Source organism: Charadrius vociferus, unplaced genomic scaffold (genome assembly GCF_000708025.1).
Source record: "Charadrius vociferus isolate BGI_N301 unplaced genomic scaffold, ASM70802v2 scaffold332, whole genome shotgun sequence".
Classification (NCBI taxonomy): Eukaryota; Metazoa; Chordata; class Aves; order Charadriiformes; family Charadriidae; genus Charadrius; species Charadrius vociferus.
This window is the reverse complement of record NW_009647418.1, coordinates 3465491-3481967: the sequence shown is the minus strand read 5'-3', so window position 1 is coordinate 3481967 and position 16477 is coordinate 3465491. Positions and strand designations below refer to the sequence as shown.

The following is a 16477-nucleotide window of genomic DNA, read 5'->3' as shown; positions in this document are numbered from 1 at the left end:
ATTTCAGCTCGTTTGTGCTGAAGCTGAAATGGAAGTTACTTGTAGAGATTAAGTCTTTCTTTCACAGGTCCTTGCTAATTGTATTACTTTGATCTTTTCAACTCTCGTGCTTGAGGTGTCCATGTAAACAGATCTTCTGTTTGCTTTTTCATTAGATTAAATAGAATTCCGATAAAGTGAATGATCAAAGCCTTTCAGACCTTTATTGGTGAAAACTCTCCTCTCAAATCCCAATTAAAATAAAACCAAACATGAGATAAGCTGAGATTTGATTCAGAATGGTTGCATGTGACTTCCTAGCAATCTCCCGTTGTGCACCATCCTTATCTTCTGTATCCAGGGGGTTCTACAGCATTGAAGTCCGAGCCCATTCCCTTGGTCGGCTTTGATGAGATGTCTGTATAGTTTTTTCACTGATATTCTAACTTACAACTGTTAGATCTCATTTTGTGTTGGTTTTGCAGCTTATGTGTTGTAGGTATGTGACTACCTACTAGTGCAAACAACTAAATTGGGTTAAACTTGAGAATTCTTTGGTATCTCCTGCCATGTAGTTAAATACAATTTTTCCAAGAGCACCTAATTTGACAGAAATTGCATGTCCTCCTGTGTTCTTTCACGTAGCTACTTGGTGACTCTTCTAAACCCTCTCCCACCTTCCCAGTAAATGATCAAGTGCTTGAAATTCTTGTTATTGAAACAGTTCAACCCAACTGGATCATGAACTCCATATGAGTTGCTTTTTTTTTTTAAAGAGTATTTAAGTCTTGCCATGTGCAAACGTGTTTATTGCCTGGTGAACACGAATTGGCTGAAGCGTACCCTTAACCTACAAAGTTTACCGTTAGCTACACATGAAATGACTTCTCACATAGGGCAGCACTGTCTCAGTTCAGATTTTCGCAAGTCTTCGCAAGTGCTGGGTACTTGAAGATGTTGCCTCTAGACGGATTGTGTGTCCTCAAACTGTGTCCATCTGTAATGTATTCACTGCAGCTTCCATTTATCAATACGGGAACGCTTGGGAAAAATGTAGAAATGCTTAAGGTGACAAATATGTGCTGCTTATGGAGGACATTGCTAAAGAACAACGTGCTGGAATCGTTCACGTCTGATTGAGTGACTATAAGAAAGTATCCGTAACTTATGTTCTGTATTTTGGGACTCTTAAGTTTACCCACAGTATCTTTGAACTAAATGTACCAATGCACATTGATTCTGGTCCTCTTTTAAAACTAATTTGAAAGTACAGAATAACAACCTCCTGAGAAACAGCAACCACTGCTGCTTTTGATTTCTGGAGCACTTGCTCAAACAAGTTCCTCTTGGCTCTTTAAAATTACTCTCTGATTATTTTTTTATTATTATTATTTTTTAATTTATTTCCTCACCCCCCCGTTGGTATCAGGATGCAGTGGGCTGTAGCGCCCTGTTATCCCTCAAGGTACTAGTGCTTTCTTTGAGGTAATTCTTGCAAAATTCACACGTTTTTTTTCCCTACGTATGTGGTAGAAAGAAGATGTCTGCAAAGACAACCGCACTGAGACGTGGGGGCTGGGGGGCGCTGCTTATGAAGTATTCGTAAGGTGTGAAATGTTTTCTGGTGAGATCTGAAGCTCCATCTTCGCTAACGGTTTGGGACGAGTTGAAAGTCTGTGGCAAGTAGTAACTGCCTGCCAGCGAAGAGAAGTGCCTGTTGATCTGTTAAGTGAACTACACTCACTCCCAAAAGTTTGGGGTTTGTTTTCTTTCCTGTCTCGTGAAGAGATAGCTGAATCTGAAATACATACAGTGACCTACACTTGTTGATAAGCACTCTTCCAGCTTAAAGAAACGTATTTTTGTCTAATGCTGTTTCATGGGATATTTCTGCACTTCTGGGATTTCTTTGCCAGTCGTTACAGTGTCCTGCTTCTGTTTCACAACCCGCTGTTGACAAGAGCTCAAGAGAAGCCGAGCAGCTGAGCTGTGTGGTCACCTGTAGACCCATCTAAACACATGACGGAGGAGTGTTTAAATCATTGGGTTTTTTCCCCTCGAAACACAATTGGGAAAGACGATGTTCAAGCAACTGTCTTGCTTCCCGTCTAACAGCCCAGACGATAAAAACGTCTGTTCCACACTTCAGCTTGTAACTTCTGGAGACGTGAGCCACTCAGATGTTCTTGTCAAGGGAAGCTCGCGATGCAGGCACTGCTGAAGCAGAGCAGTACGCACACCTTTAACTGCCACACGCACACACCTGAACGCGGAGTTGTTGTTCTTACCCTGCTAAACTGCACGTTGGTTTCGGACCGTACTGTCTGTCTTGGAAGCGTTGGCTCTGTGTCATCTCCCTGATACCAATGTTACTGGGCCGGTGGAGTTTGCTGGCCACGGTTTGCAGCTTGACCGCTTGGTCTGTCGCACAAAGGCCCAAACTTGTCTTGTGCTGTTAGTAGAAAATGTGGTTATCTGACTAGAGGGTGGATATGCGCATTCCTGTGACAATGAACTTGTGTGAGTTTTACCATGTAGCTGAATTGCCTGTGTTTTCAGATAACTGGAGTCTTCTGAAAAGCTTAACTTTTGTGTTTAAAAACGAACTTGTGTAAAACCAGCCCTTGGTTTTATACAGATGCATTTCCTGTTTTTTGTGCTCTCATTCCTGTCCCCATTCTCCCTTCCCCTTTCCCCTTCTGCACATGTTTTACTGGTCTGGTGTTGTCTCTAACTTTATCTGGTTTCTGTCTCAGCAGTAGAGTAAATTCTATTACCCTGATAGTACAATGGTGGATATAATATAAACTGCAGAGGATTCTCCAGGGACTAAGAGTGAACCAGTCACCAAAGGTGTCTTGGAACTGTTAAGGATGACAGTGCTATAGCTGAAAAAGCAAGGGGCCAATTTCTGTTTTAGTGTAATTACGTTTTAACCTTCTTATTACAGTGCACTGTAATAGACCATTAATTGACATAAAGTTTGTTGTTGTGTTAATTAAGAACTGAAGACCTCAGTGTCACAGTTAAGAAGGAAGGCTTACTTTGAGACTTGTTGTTTCATCTCCACTCATTTGTAAAACTAAATATCCAGCTCTAATAGCACCTAAGTAAATAAAAATATCTGCATGGTTCTGCAATCTAAAACCAAAAAAAAGACGCTGACCTTTCCAGAAGACGGGAAGTATGCACGTGGCAAGAGGCTAATTTACCTTTCTATTTCCCAAATTCAGCATGTCCCAAAATACCATACAGCAAGGAGACAGGCCCTTCTTTCTACTTTGCCAGTGAGTTGGGTTTTTTGTACTAATTTTGATTGTACAGAAAAGCACTTTCTAAAGAACAGATGTTAAAGGAATGGGACGTGTTGAGGGAACAAGTTTCCTTGCACCAAACCAGTATGTGGAAAACGCAGGAAGGTTCCTTTCAATGGACGAGGGGATGAAGCAGTTGAACAGATTTATCTGACAGCAGGAAGCTGCTTTGTTAGTTTTTTAAAATGTATTTTGCACGTTGAATGATTTCTGATTTTACTACCCAGTCTTTTCTTCTGTAACCACAAGTGAGCGCTGCATGTGGATAGCCTCTGCTTAAAACCGAGGGGAACTGCCTCGCTCCTTTTCCTTCCTGGTCCAAACGGGATCTTTAAAACTTGGCTTCCTGAAAGGAGAAGTATCTTGTGCCTCATCTCTTTAAAAAAAGCTGTGGCTCGAGTCCCGAGCCCCTGGGAGGAAATAACTTGAGTTGCAGCTGAGGTGAGGGAAGCTTTCTGTGGAGTTACTTTGGTGCCACTGAAGGAGTGCTGTGAGCAGTGCGCTTTGTCACTATGATAACAAGAGTGACAAGGGCTCCTTGCCCGTGCGTAGCATCGCCTGCTTCCTCCTTGGCAGATGGACATTATCGGTTACGTCACTCGGCTCCGGTGCTCCTGTGCGGTGTTGCTGGTGACCTACGTCAGCATAAGCAACGCGAGTGGGGCTGATGTTCTCCATATTCTCCGTACACAACAGCCAGTACAGACTTCAGTTGCCTATGTGTACTGGAAAAGGCAGATAACTTAAAAACACTGCCTTGGATGTTGGTGTTCATCGTAGCACTTTGAGGAAGCTGGGGTTTTTTTGGCGTAGGGTTGCAGGGTGAACTGTAGCTGTCACCCAAGACGTGGGAAAGGAGGACTTGCAGTTTCAGGGTATTTTCATACTTGCTCCTGTCCTGCAGTGAGACTTGTTGCTGTGTCTGTCTGCAAGTCCACGCGCTCTATGCCAGGCACTCTTTTGGGGTTTTTTTTTTTGAGTTAGCTCACGTAATAGGGATGTGAGAAATACCACTTGTTCTCCAAAAATCTCTTCTGGAACAGACTTCCTGTGTTTCTTGTACAGAAATGGTTCTGCGTGAGCTAGCGTTGTAGGATGCTGACCTGTCCTGTTTTCATGCGTCTTGGTTTGGTGCACTGAAATAACTTTAATAAGCTCGTTCCTTTCATGGATAATCTTTTAAGTGGAGTCCACTCTACCTGTGTAAAATGACTTCTTTAAATGTTTGTATGATGAAAGAAACATTTGCTATTTCTTTGCTTCCTACCATTCAGGTCTTTTAAATGTAGTTATCCTCACCATCTTACTGGGTCTGGCAATAGTTTTGAAGTTTGTTCACTGGTCAGTTCTTGCAAATAGGCTCTTCAGTGCATCTTTGGACGATGACCAACGATGACCACCATTGGCAGCATTGAAATTCCTACCAGGGAAAATAGGAAATTACATTTAACACGGGTTTTGCATTTACCCTTGTAGCTGGGAGTTCTGCTTGATTTCTGCTGCTCTGACCTCTTTTGATTTCAGCTCCTTCTGTGGGTTTGGTGGCTGACTGCTATTTGCTTGCCTCTCAGAAAAATGGGTTGCTCCTTTGTAGAGTTGAATTCGGTAATTCAATCCGTCTGATATTTTTGCTCACTTCGTTACTGAATCACTTATCTCCGCTGTGTATCCCTGCAAGGTTAGCGCAGTTAAATATTTCACGTTAGGAACTGACTCGATGAAAAAGATGCTGAAGTGAAGCAGGTTAGCCCAGGGAGTGTTTCTCGGGGAGAGGAACTTGAGGCATAAAGGGTGAGAAAAACAGTGTGTTTCTGCTGGAATGAGCTGAGGTTTCTTGCAGCAAGGAGATAGGCAGATTTGTGTTGTCCTTTCCTAGAGCTTTCTCAGCGCTTTTTTGGATATTAGATGACTGTTTGGAAAATCTCCAGAGTACTGACAACTGGGGATAATTTTGGATGATTGGTGATTTTTGGATGTTGGATAATTGGCGATTTTTTTTTTTTAATATATTTTTTGGGTTTTTTTTTTTTCACCCCGTGTCTTACCGTGCTTGCTATTTGATATGTGTAGTGAGCTGTTTTGATGAACAGGCAAAAATTCTTGGAAAAAGTCACAGTGAAAGTGCTTTAGTTATGGCTCAGCGGTTGAATTTCTCATGACTGTTTTGCAAGACTTCTTTCACAGGCTTGCTAGTCTCACGGATTTCATTGGCTTGTCACGAACTATTAATTGCACTGGCTAAACATGGAAAACCTTTCACATTTCTGGAGTTGAAGTTTGAACTCTGGTTTTGAACTCACGAAGACCTGTGCACGTATTTCAGACTTGCAGCCACTCGCCCTGAACCGTTCTTCATTCGTATGCAGTATCAGTACAGGATTTAGATGAGTAAATAACACTTTTTGAAAGGCACTTTTAATACTATTAAAATGTAACTAATTTGCAGCAGCATCTGAACTAGTTTTAACCAAACTGGTAGAGCTTTATAGCAATCTGTTAAAGACAAAATGGGGGAGAGGAGAAGCTAGGCAAATACAAATTCTTCAGTATAAAAAATCTAGTAGTTTAAATGCAAAGCTATGGATAAAAGATACTGGAAGGTTATGGAAGAGCTGCTACTATGACAAAAACCTGATCCTCCCCCCACTCCCGTAACTGTTCTTTAGAGTACTGTTCCCCAGTTTAACTGGTTTCTTAAGAGAGAAATTCTTCATTGTAAAGTTTTATTGTATTAATGTATCTGTTTCAGAATAACTTAGTTTATTATTCTCTCGGCTATACAGAAATGAAAGATGAATTGCACAAATGGTTTAAGGGAGTACCGCGTTATTTTAGGGGCTCTTAACAAGTGGTGTGGCAGGATGTGGGAAGCCTTGAATATCTTACCGCTTGGAATTAATTTTCATATACATTTTAAAACCTCTTGGATGGAGTCGAAGTTCATTTGTAGTCAGGCGCGCCAGCTCTGTGGCTGAGGCAGTGGGATGAGAGCCGAGGAAGATTTCTGGTAGCATGCCCTTTGGCAAGCAAGCGAATCCCTCTATGCATTTATTTCTGCTACTTTGCCAGAGATAATAACTTTTGGCCTTCTTCAGAGTGTGTATAATAACGAGGTTGAGAAATTTTCCTACTGTAGGAAGTGGTAAACTTCAGACTGTAAAAATGATCAGTGTTTCCACTGATAATTTTCACGTAGTCATCGTAAGAAGGAGCGATGTTTGAAAGTCAAATAGAAGCCCATGGGGATGCTGCTGCAAAATGCATTTTAGTAGTGATATGAAAAAAAAAAAAAGCCAAACTTTTCTTGCATTTGAAAGCCTAACAAAGTGCTATAGCAGAAGATACTGGTAGTTTTGACAGTGTGCATAGAAAATATTGAGGTGTTTTCAACACCCCTCTCAATCAGAAGCGCTCATAGTGTGTGAGTATGCTTGTACACTTACATGCTGATGGATGAGTATGTTAAGAACAACTCAGACTGCAAGAATTTAGGGTTACAAAGGTATATGAAGTTCATCTGCATTAATAGCCTGAAACTCTAGTGCACGTCACTGTTAGACCATTTGTTCAGTGAAGATTTAATCGAGCTTGCAAGACAGCAGGGAGGGATTAAATTAAATGTAGCGGGCAGTTATTTTCTAAAGGAGAAACCTTCATAGTGGCCTGTACAGGGGAGGAAAATCTCAATTAGGCAAAAAGATACTGTCTACATGTATTCTGGCGAGTTTGAATATGTTAGAACTCATCTTTGTAAGCTTTACAGCAAGCCAAACTGGAGGACAACGAGTATTTGCAGAGGGGAGCAGCGTGTCAGGGCTGGTCAACAGAGCACAGCGGGGTTGCTGTCTTCTTGAGACTTGCTTTTGCTGAGTAGTATTGTGCTTTCAGATGCAGCTACGTTTTTGTCCATTTTCTCCACCCATTTTGTCTTTCATCCTTTATTTACGCTCAGGCAGTTGTGTCTATTCGTGAACTTAGAGCCCAGCGCAGTGGAACTCTTCCGAAGCTGCAGCAGACAGTTACTTGCAGAAGTGAGATGAGGCTCCTCACTAGCTGTGAATACACGGGGCAGGTGGTTGCAGCTCAACTGTTGCACTGGAAGTTCCTCCCTGTGCCCTGCTCTGCAGGTTTGTTTACTGGGGCAACGCCACTAGAAAACCCATCGCTGCTAAAGGTACGCTGCAGACAGGCCATCAAGTTCTCATATAATACCAACCCCGTTAAAAAAACGAAGTCGGAACAACGAGAAGGCAGCAAAACAAATAAGGAACGGTTGCAGGGTTGATTCAGGAGCAAGTTGATAGTTTGCTTTGACTGTTTTTGTCTTTTAGAGCTGTGGTCAGCAAAACTAGCCTTGGTCTTGACAAGCTGTACTATTGGAGCGGGTCGTGCGCATTGTCACGTGCAGAAGTGGAGTTGCAAGCGGTGGACTGGTTGTTGCACAAGATCTAAAAGCACTAGAGGGGAATAGGCAAAGCATCTTCATTTTCTTAAGAGTTTTGCTTTCGGGTTGCATGCTTTGTGTTTAAAGGAAGGCTTGCTATCATTATGGCTTTTCATAGTTTCTTAGACTCCCTCAAAAGTAAAAAAAACCACCAAAAAACGACCAAACTATTTTGAAGCCTGTTTTGAAGCAGAATAGAGCAGGGCTCCTCAAGGAGGGATGCGTTGATATTCGTTTGTTGTTGGAGACTGGTGTGGCTGTAGCAAGAGATGTGGTTTCACTGGTGTGAAAGTTTGATGTTGTTAAGCTTTTTCCTTTTTTGGAATTTTGTACTTTATTTGCTACCGTTTCAAGGAATTAAGAATTTCATGGCAACGTTGAGAAGCTCACAGAACGGTGGTGATCCAGAACAGACTCTGTAATTGGCCTTGAGGGGAGAGGCAAGATACTTTATTTTAGTACAAGATACTGCCTTCAGCAAAAATTTGATGTTCAAGCAGCCTCAGTTTTCTCAGCTGTTACGTATATACTGTGTGTCCCTGTAGTTCTGAAGCACACATGCAGTGAATATACTTTACACTGACTGTACTGTGAGCAATTTCCAGAAGAGTAGCATGGTGAGGTTAGCCAGGTATAAGGCCAAAGAATTTTTTTGGATGGTGGAAATAAAAATGGCTTGTAACACCTTTGAAAAGTATATTTCAGGAAAAACTAAATTGTATGAAAATGATAAATTTGATATTTTAAACTGGTCTGTTTGACAAAACAAAAGATGAAATACTGCTTTTTTCTATGTAGTATCTGTTACATTGTCAAACTAGGGAAGATGAACTGTCTAATTATGGTTATTTATAGACTTTCCTGCAAAACCAAACTACACAAAAGCAAGGTAAGAGACTCAGCTATTTGCAAGATAAATATTTTTTTTAGAAGGGGGAGGGAATATATTTACAGTATGTTTGAGATACAGTGGAATCTTCAAGTGCAGATGGTGACTTGATGAGACTCATGTTCTGTGTCTGTTATTAAATATTATTCTTTTTCATCCTAGTTTCCACTGGCTCACTTGCTCAGCAGTATGCCCACCCTAATGCTACCCTGCATCCGCATCCTCCGCATCCTCAGCCTTCTGCTACACCAACTGGCCAGCAGCAAAGCCAACATGCTGGAAGCCACCCTGCTCCTAGCCCCGTGCAGGTAACAGAACTCAAGGGACTGAGTGTCTTGAAATCGTATTTAACGTGCTCTACTGGAAGGTGTTGCATCTGTCTGACGCTTGGCATCGATACGTTGGTTTCCTTGAGAGGAAAAATGGTAGGATGGAGCAGTTGCCCAAATGAACTGCACGTGGCAGATTTCATGCAGGGCTTGTCTCGATACCCCCCCTGTTCTCTGGAAGGAGGGAATGGAGGAGGTAGAGCTATGTAATTTTCTCTGCTTGCAGTGGCTAGGACTCAAAAGGTGGTAGGCTCGTGACGCAGCTTGTTAGATAAGCTACCAGGGAAACTGGTGGCAGTCCCCTTTCCTTAGTAAGGACCAGTCTCAGGGTCCAACCGTTCATTTTTCCCCCTTCACAGGGGATGTGGTGTAGCTTGTTTCCATGTTAATGATCGAGGAAGGATCATCATTTTGCCAGAGCTTTAAACAGGGGATGTGGTGTAGCTTGTTTCCAGTGGATCATCATTTTGCCAGAGCTTTAGTATGAGTGGAGGTACAACTGGAAAGAGCAGATAAATAAACACTGAGAAGCATTTCATTATATTTTGTGAAAGACAAGCAGCTGAAAACAAAACAGGCCTCGTGACAGAGCTGTGTGCCATAGTTACCTACTGGCAATAACTTTAGGCTTTCGTGCAACTGTGAAGGATATCCAGCTCCATGGTTGCGGGTTCTCCGTGTTTTTACCTGGCAGTCTGGGTTCTGTTTTCCAGACTTCTGCTCACGCGATTTTTTTTTAGTGCAAGGAGAAAATGAACCCAGTGGAATTGAAATCTTTAATTTGCCACTTAAAAGATTCAGTATTGAGAGCAGTTTTGCAAACCTTTCTCATGTTAGTTCACAGAATAAACATGTCTCTCTTCCAGACCGTAACCTAAATGATCTTTTATCTTTTTTTTTTTTTTTTTCCTGCAGCATCATCAGCACCAGGCTGCTCAGGCACTCCACCTGGCAAACCCACAACAGCAGTCGGCAATTTACCACGCAGGTCTAGCTCCAACCCCACCTTCCATGACGCCAGGCTCCAATACGCAGTCTCCACAAAATAGTTTTCCTACAGCACAACAAACAGTCTTCACCATTCATCCCTCCCATGTTCAACCTGCATATACCAATCCGCCACACATGGCCCATGTCCCCCAGGTAAACACAGTTTAACAACCTTCAAGACTAAATGTCTTAATGCCACAAAGTTAGGACAGTCGGGCCTGCTGAAGTGATTTCCATTCTGTCACCTCTCAGCACAGACTACCTGTTGTGTTATTTAGGTTTCTGTCTGTACATTGCCTTTATTTAGAATTTTACAAGATGTTTGGACCTCAGCTTCCAACACCCAGTGCATCTACAACTGTAGTTTAACGAAGACATCTTAAGCTGGCACTGCTACTGAAAGAAATTGAGCTCTCTTCCCAGTTCCCGGCTCCCATCCTTGTCCTGCCCCACCATTCCGCTCACAGAACTGTTTGGCCATGCAGCAAACCAGACTGGGGACATGATTCAGCTGAAGTGTGCCTCCCGTACCCCCATTTTAGGCTATTTCTCAGTCAAATCAGTTCACTACTCGGGTTCACTGCATGATCACAGCAAGAGCTGGCGTACAGAAAGGTTGGAGGTGAGAGCTGAGTGGAGGAAGGCTGAATTGCTGCTTTCGGTGGCAGTTTTAGGCTCCGCATTGTAGTCAAATTTATACAAAGTACATCCAGTAGAGGATGTTACACAGGATTAGTAGGGAGTAGCCAGGCACTGCGATAGGAGATAGGTGACATTCAGTTCAGATGACTGCAAGACAATCCTTGCTGAAAGAGAAAACCGTGTGTGCGTGTGTGTGTATGTGTCTGTGTGTGGTTCTTAATAAACTGCTTATGCAGAAGATCCCCGATGATTGTTGGGCAACGTCACAACAGTCCTTGCTTCAGGATCAGAAACCGACTTCTCTTAACTGCTCTCTTGTGGTCAACTCACTGAAAAAAGGATTTTGGGAAGGGAAGCACGTGATTGATTAATCGAGCGCTCTATGGAAAGCAGCGTTACAAAGATTTTCTGATGTTTACTAAATCTCATGGATTTAGTGTGCTTTGCCAAGGAACGGACAGTTAATCAGTAAATTGCCTGCACAATTTCTTCTCCAGACCAAGTACTTGGTGTCTGGCTTATGCCTTCTCATACAGGTTAACAATAGTTTAGGATGTCACGACTAACTGTAATTAGGGAGGTTAGTATAATAGGTGTCCGGTCCCACGCGGAATTCTGATAAAATCTTTGCTTTGGTCCCTGGGACAGTCAGTTAAGCCAATGAATTAATAGTTATTTAGGAATTGTTTTACCGATGTTGAGTTTTCAGCTTTTTAATTCCAGTTAGGCTTTTAATTTCGCTGCTTTTGTACTGCGGGAGGATAAGGAGAGAGCGTCCAAACTTGACTACTGCTGTGGCGTCTTGCCACGTCCTCTGGGCTCTGGTTTCTGCCAGAAACAAGACACTCGCTCCGCTCTGGTGCGATGGCCCTGGTGTGAACGCCTGGGTTGTAGAGCTTCTCGGGGTGCTTCACGTGCAACCCTGGGGGCTTACTGCCAGCGATGCCGTGCCTTGAAACACAAAACACCTGCGTTTCGAGGTCTGCACGAAGGTAAAAATGTACACGACTTGTGCTGCACGCATCGCGGCCGGGCCTGTGCCTGTGCTGTAGGATGTTTGCCTTCCTGTGTGCCAAGCACTTCCTAAACAAACCTTGCTGGAGCGAATCAGATGCAGCTTTTAGTCCGAACTGGCTGCTTAGTCAGGATTTTTTAGTGATCACAGGCAAATCCTGCTTTACCCTTGATTTTTTGACTTGCGCAGTCTCTTCTGCTGTAATTTTTTAGGATGAAAGCTACAGTCCGTAATCCATGATACTTACACCAAGCTAACTGACTTTTCGAAATGAAGTAGTTCCCTCAAAAATCTCTAATGAAGGAATAACTACAGTTCTACAAGAAATTCTAAATGCATGTAATTATTCCATTGTGGGGAAACTAATCACTGGATTTAATAGTTTCTTAGCAGCTTCATCTCCAGCTTCTGCACGCGATTCTGAACTAGAGTGTAGCAGGAATTTCGGTTAGGCTAACACAGGGGATCAGTTGAATTTCCCTTTAGGTTATCAGATGAATCTCGAGTTGTTAAATATCTCACTTGAGGAACAGTACTTGAAAATTCATTACAGAGTACTGTCAGCTGCCAATTTGCAAAACATTTGAGCCACAGCAGAAATTTTTATCCAATGTGTGTACTGAATACAGCTGCTGTATGAATATCTGCTTTATAACGATGGCTGCTATAATAGCGTGTTTGTCAAAGTGAAAATGGTGCTGATCCTGAAAGGTGTTTCTGTTTCACAGCCTTATCTTCTAAGCCTTTTTTAGAGCAAAGAGTGAGATTTGAATTGCAGTTCCTGCCTTTAAAGGCTTCTTGAGTGCTACTAATACAGTGCAAGTCTGATAAAGAGTTTGAGGAATGTCTGTGATGAGTCAAGTAACCTTTTTGTCTTTTAAGAAATAAAATTGTGGCCACTACCTGCTATCTGTCTTTACTGGCATGTGAAACTTGTGAGGCTCTGATTATTGCACCGTAGTGCTCTGATAATGGGATATGGTAGAAGGACAAAGCAAACCTTAGATACGAATGTGGTTTGTTGGTTTTTTTTCCAAGAGAAACCCGCTGAGAGCTCGAAGAGTTCCTTAATGTTTTCTGCTTTTAAGAAACTAGTGCTTACTTGCTTTTTTTCAAACCAAAAAATTGATGACCTCTAGAGTCATGAACTGCTCTGAGCTCGAGAAGCCAACTGACAAGTTACTGAACTTGTTTGCCAGAAGGTGATCAGCCATCGTAAAGATTAATCTCCTTTTTCCACTGAGACTTAACTATGATTGCTTAGATTACACAAGGACCTTCACTGTGATGAGCTTAACTGGAAGCAGAACAAAGCTGACCTAACAGTATAAAGGGATGAAATCACGCATCTTAGATGACTGCTCAGATGAACAATGATGTGGGCGCAGGTCACTGGAGAGAGTGGTTTCTGGGGCAGGGAGCCATGAAAGAATGCGGACTTGTGTAACGAGCAGCTGGGGAAGGGGTGCCAGGCTCCCAGTGCCTGTGAAGTTTGTCTCTGTACCCGCCGCGTTCTCTGCATAGGAAGTGCTCTGATCTAGGTTACTAACAGTAATGTTTCGAAGATTTGTTGCTGAGGGGTTTTTTTTGGTTTGGTTTTTCTTTGGTTCTTGGGGTTTTTTGGTTTGTTTTGTTTTGTTTTTTAAAAAATATTCCCGTTTAATGCTGGCAGTTTCTCCCAGCACTCGCTGTCCCAACGGCTAAAATTGAGAATGTGACTCAGAGCCAGCAGTAAGGATTTGAGCCCTTTCTTTTTTTTTTCTTCTTCTTTTTTTTTTTTTTTTTCCAGTTGTTATTTTTGCGTTGAGATCTCTGATTTAATCCCTATAGCTAATCTAGTTAAAATGGAGTAAATCTCTGGATTTACTGGTACAGCTGGAGAAAACTTGACAGTCATGTGGCCGGGAGTGATGCCTCCTTGTGACCATTATACTAAAGAGCTCTTTGTTTCAGGCTCATGTACAGTCAGGAATGGTTCCTTCTCACCCAACTGCCCATGCTCCAATGATGCTAATGACGACACAGCCACCTGGTGGTCCCCAAGCCGCCATCGCTCAAAGTGCACTACAGCCCATTCCAGTCTCGACAACAACACATTTCCCCTATATGACGCACCCTTCAGGTGAGGAGTGTGTGCCCGGGAGACCTGCACCTTAACTGAGCCAGGTCGTAGTAGTGAGGAGAACTGTTATGAACCAGATTTGGGGAAAAGAACAACAACAGCAAAAAAAAAAAAAACAACAAAAAAACCAAACCTTAAGATGTCCTTTTAGAGTGGCAGGCTGCTGAAAGCAAATCTTTCTACGTTTTGCGTTTATACTTTGCCAGCCCAAATGCGAGCCGAGATAAGCGTATGAGATTTGGCCAACTTAGCAAAGACTTTGCTTCTCTCTAGCTGAAGTAGAGAAAGAGATAACTGCGCAGACACCGGCACTGTGGGACTGCGTTCTGCCAGGTTTTGCCGTGGTTTTGCCGTGGGGGATGGACTGTCTGTGTAGCCTGTTTATAACGATCTGGGGGTTCGTTAAATCTAAAGTGATCCGTCTTGAGGATAGGAGTGAAAATGTTGTTTGGGGGTAGGGCTGTTAGACTTCTAATGACTGAAGTAAAATGATAATTGAAGTCTAATCTTTAATTCAGAGTAACGTTCTGCAGCTTTACTTTTGGGCAAAAGTAGGTGCTGTATGACTTCTTTCCGCTTTAAATTTAACCTCACCTAGGTTTCTTTATTACTCGTTTCCAAACAGCCTCTAAACTTTTGTAGTGAACGAGTCACCTGGTTTTGTTTCTTGGGGGATGTGTGAGCGGAACAAGGCTGCTTTCTGAGGGTTTAGGTAGGGGAAAAAAAAAAAAAAACCATCCAAAGGACATCTTGATGTGCAGGGTTTTGTTTTGTTCATTAAAAAAAAAAAAAAAAAGAAAAAAAAAAGGAAAGAGGAAAAGGAAAAAAAAGAAAAAGTTCAGTAGTTGTCCTGTGACCACTTTACTAGCAAACTGTTGTGTGGCTTGCCAATTTATTATTTACATTTGAACTTTTTTTTTACAGTACAAGCCCACCACCAACAGCAGTTGTAAGGCTCATCTGGAATAACTGAAAGGCTGGATACCTTTTGTAGGCCAAATACCCTCCTTCTACTGCTTCTGCCAACTGGAAGCACAGAAAACTAGAATTTCATTTTATTTTGTTTAAAAAAAAAAAAAAAATTGATTTCTTGTAACATCCACTAGGAATGCTAACAGTTCATCTTGCAGTGGGAGAGATTCGGACTGAGTAGAGGCATTTAGGAACTTGTGGGCTATTCCATAATTCCATGCACTGTATCTGAGTCCTGCAAGTGCCCCAACTCTGCTTGCTGAAAACTGGAAGTTATTTATTTTTTAATGACCCTTCAAAGTTACGAACTCATCAGCTAGCAAAAGAAGTAACAAGAGTGATTCTTGCTGCTATTATCACTAAAAATCAAGACTTGGAGATCCCTTTTACTTCTAACTAAACTTGAAACAGGTTCAGTAAAAAAAAAAAAAAAAATTCTAATCGTCAAACTGATGAATTATTATTTATAAATCACGTTTGATGAGATAATCACTATCGTGAGACAGTGATGTAACTTTTAAGTTAAGAAAACTTTTACTTTGTAGATAATATAAAATAAAAACTTAAAAAAAAAATTAAAAAATAAAAAAAGTTTTAAAAACTGACCTACTTTGTGTTTGTGTCTTGTTTTACCAATGTCTCGCTTGAATCTGTCCTCCGCCTTTCGATGCGAATGGCAGTGAATGTTTGGCTTGGCCCCAGGTAAGCTTTGTGGTGCGATTCTGTCCTGTGCCGCTGCCGTGGGGGCGTGTGTCTGTCTGTGTGCACGCGCGTGTGTCCTCTCCATGACACCAAATCCATCGTATTTACTTGCAGTGCTGCTGCAAAAAATAAGGTAAAGGTTTCAAGACGAGAAGTCCGGTACCAGGTTTTAACGGATTTCTTGTGTTGGGGTCTGTTCCCTCAGTCCTCAGCCTTACGCTGCTCCGGCCGCTGTCACAACTGGGCGTTGAGGCTCAGGGTGACAGAACTACACATGACACATGGAAGGAAAGGAGGAAATTTGGGTTAGGATTCCTTAGCAAAATGGGAAAAGGATAGGAGACTGTCGTGTCCCTCAATAATGTGCAGAGAGGTTATCCCTGCTTATGGAGTGCTCTGGTCTCCCTAACGGTCCCCTACGGTGCAGGCATCCTGCGGCAGCTAACCCAAAGGTGATGCTGGTTAAACTGGACTGGACTGTAGTTGCACTTCAGAGGCAGGACGAGTAAGCTGGGAGGTGTGTGTGTGTGCGACCTTCCACGGGCAGCAGTGTACATCCCACTGGGGCTCGGTGAAAAACACCCCGGGGAATCCAAATACTGCTACAGGTTCTGTCTTAATCCTTCCAGTACACTGTCATGAGTTCGGGGCCAGGTGGGCAGCAGGGGGCACGAGACCGTCGCAGACAGTGATGGCGACGCGGAAGGCAGAAACAGCTCGTGGCGTGGGCTGCGGGCTTTGCGTTTCTACGGGAGCCTTTCTGTCTTTTAGCAGCGGTGTCTGTTAAAATAGAATCCAGGCTCCCAGAGAGAGTCAGGGTAAAGACTGAAAGTGAGAAACAGGTTCTAGAAACAGTTTATTATAAAGAGCAGATTTTTATATTATGGCAAAATTGCATTATTCAAGAATAAGTTACTTGTACAGTACATACAGAAACAATGTGTAGAAAACCCTACTATTCAAGAACAACCCTTCTGTGCAGTGAAAAGTAAAAGTTTCGAATCAATGCACTTTTCAGCCAACAAACTGTTGGCTTTACTCATCCGAAAGGCTGATCTGGAGAGTGCACAGTCGCCTCC

The 16477-nt window shown here is 42.5% G+C and overlaps 1 protein-coding gene across 1 annotated transcript in view; it reads left to right on the top strand.

Moving 5' to 3' along the window:
• Window positions 1-15301, top strand: part of ATXN2 (ataxin 2) — a 61385-nt gene extending 46084 nt beyond the window's left edge. The window contains exons 20-23 of the mRNA XM_009880361.1: window positions 8789-8934; window positions 9871-10098; window positions 13556-13724; window positions 14649-15301. Coding sequence (XP_009878663.1) covers window positions 8789-8934; window positions 9871-10098; window positions 13556-13724; window positions 14649-14677 — 572 coding nt within the window. The 3' untranslated portion in view covers window positions 14678-15301. The remainder of the gene's footprint in view (window positions 1-8788; window positions 8935-9870; window positions 10099-13555; window positions 13725-14648) is intronic.
• The last annotated feature ends 1176 nt before the right edge of the window (window positions 15302-16477 follow it).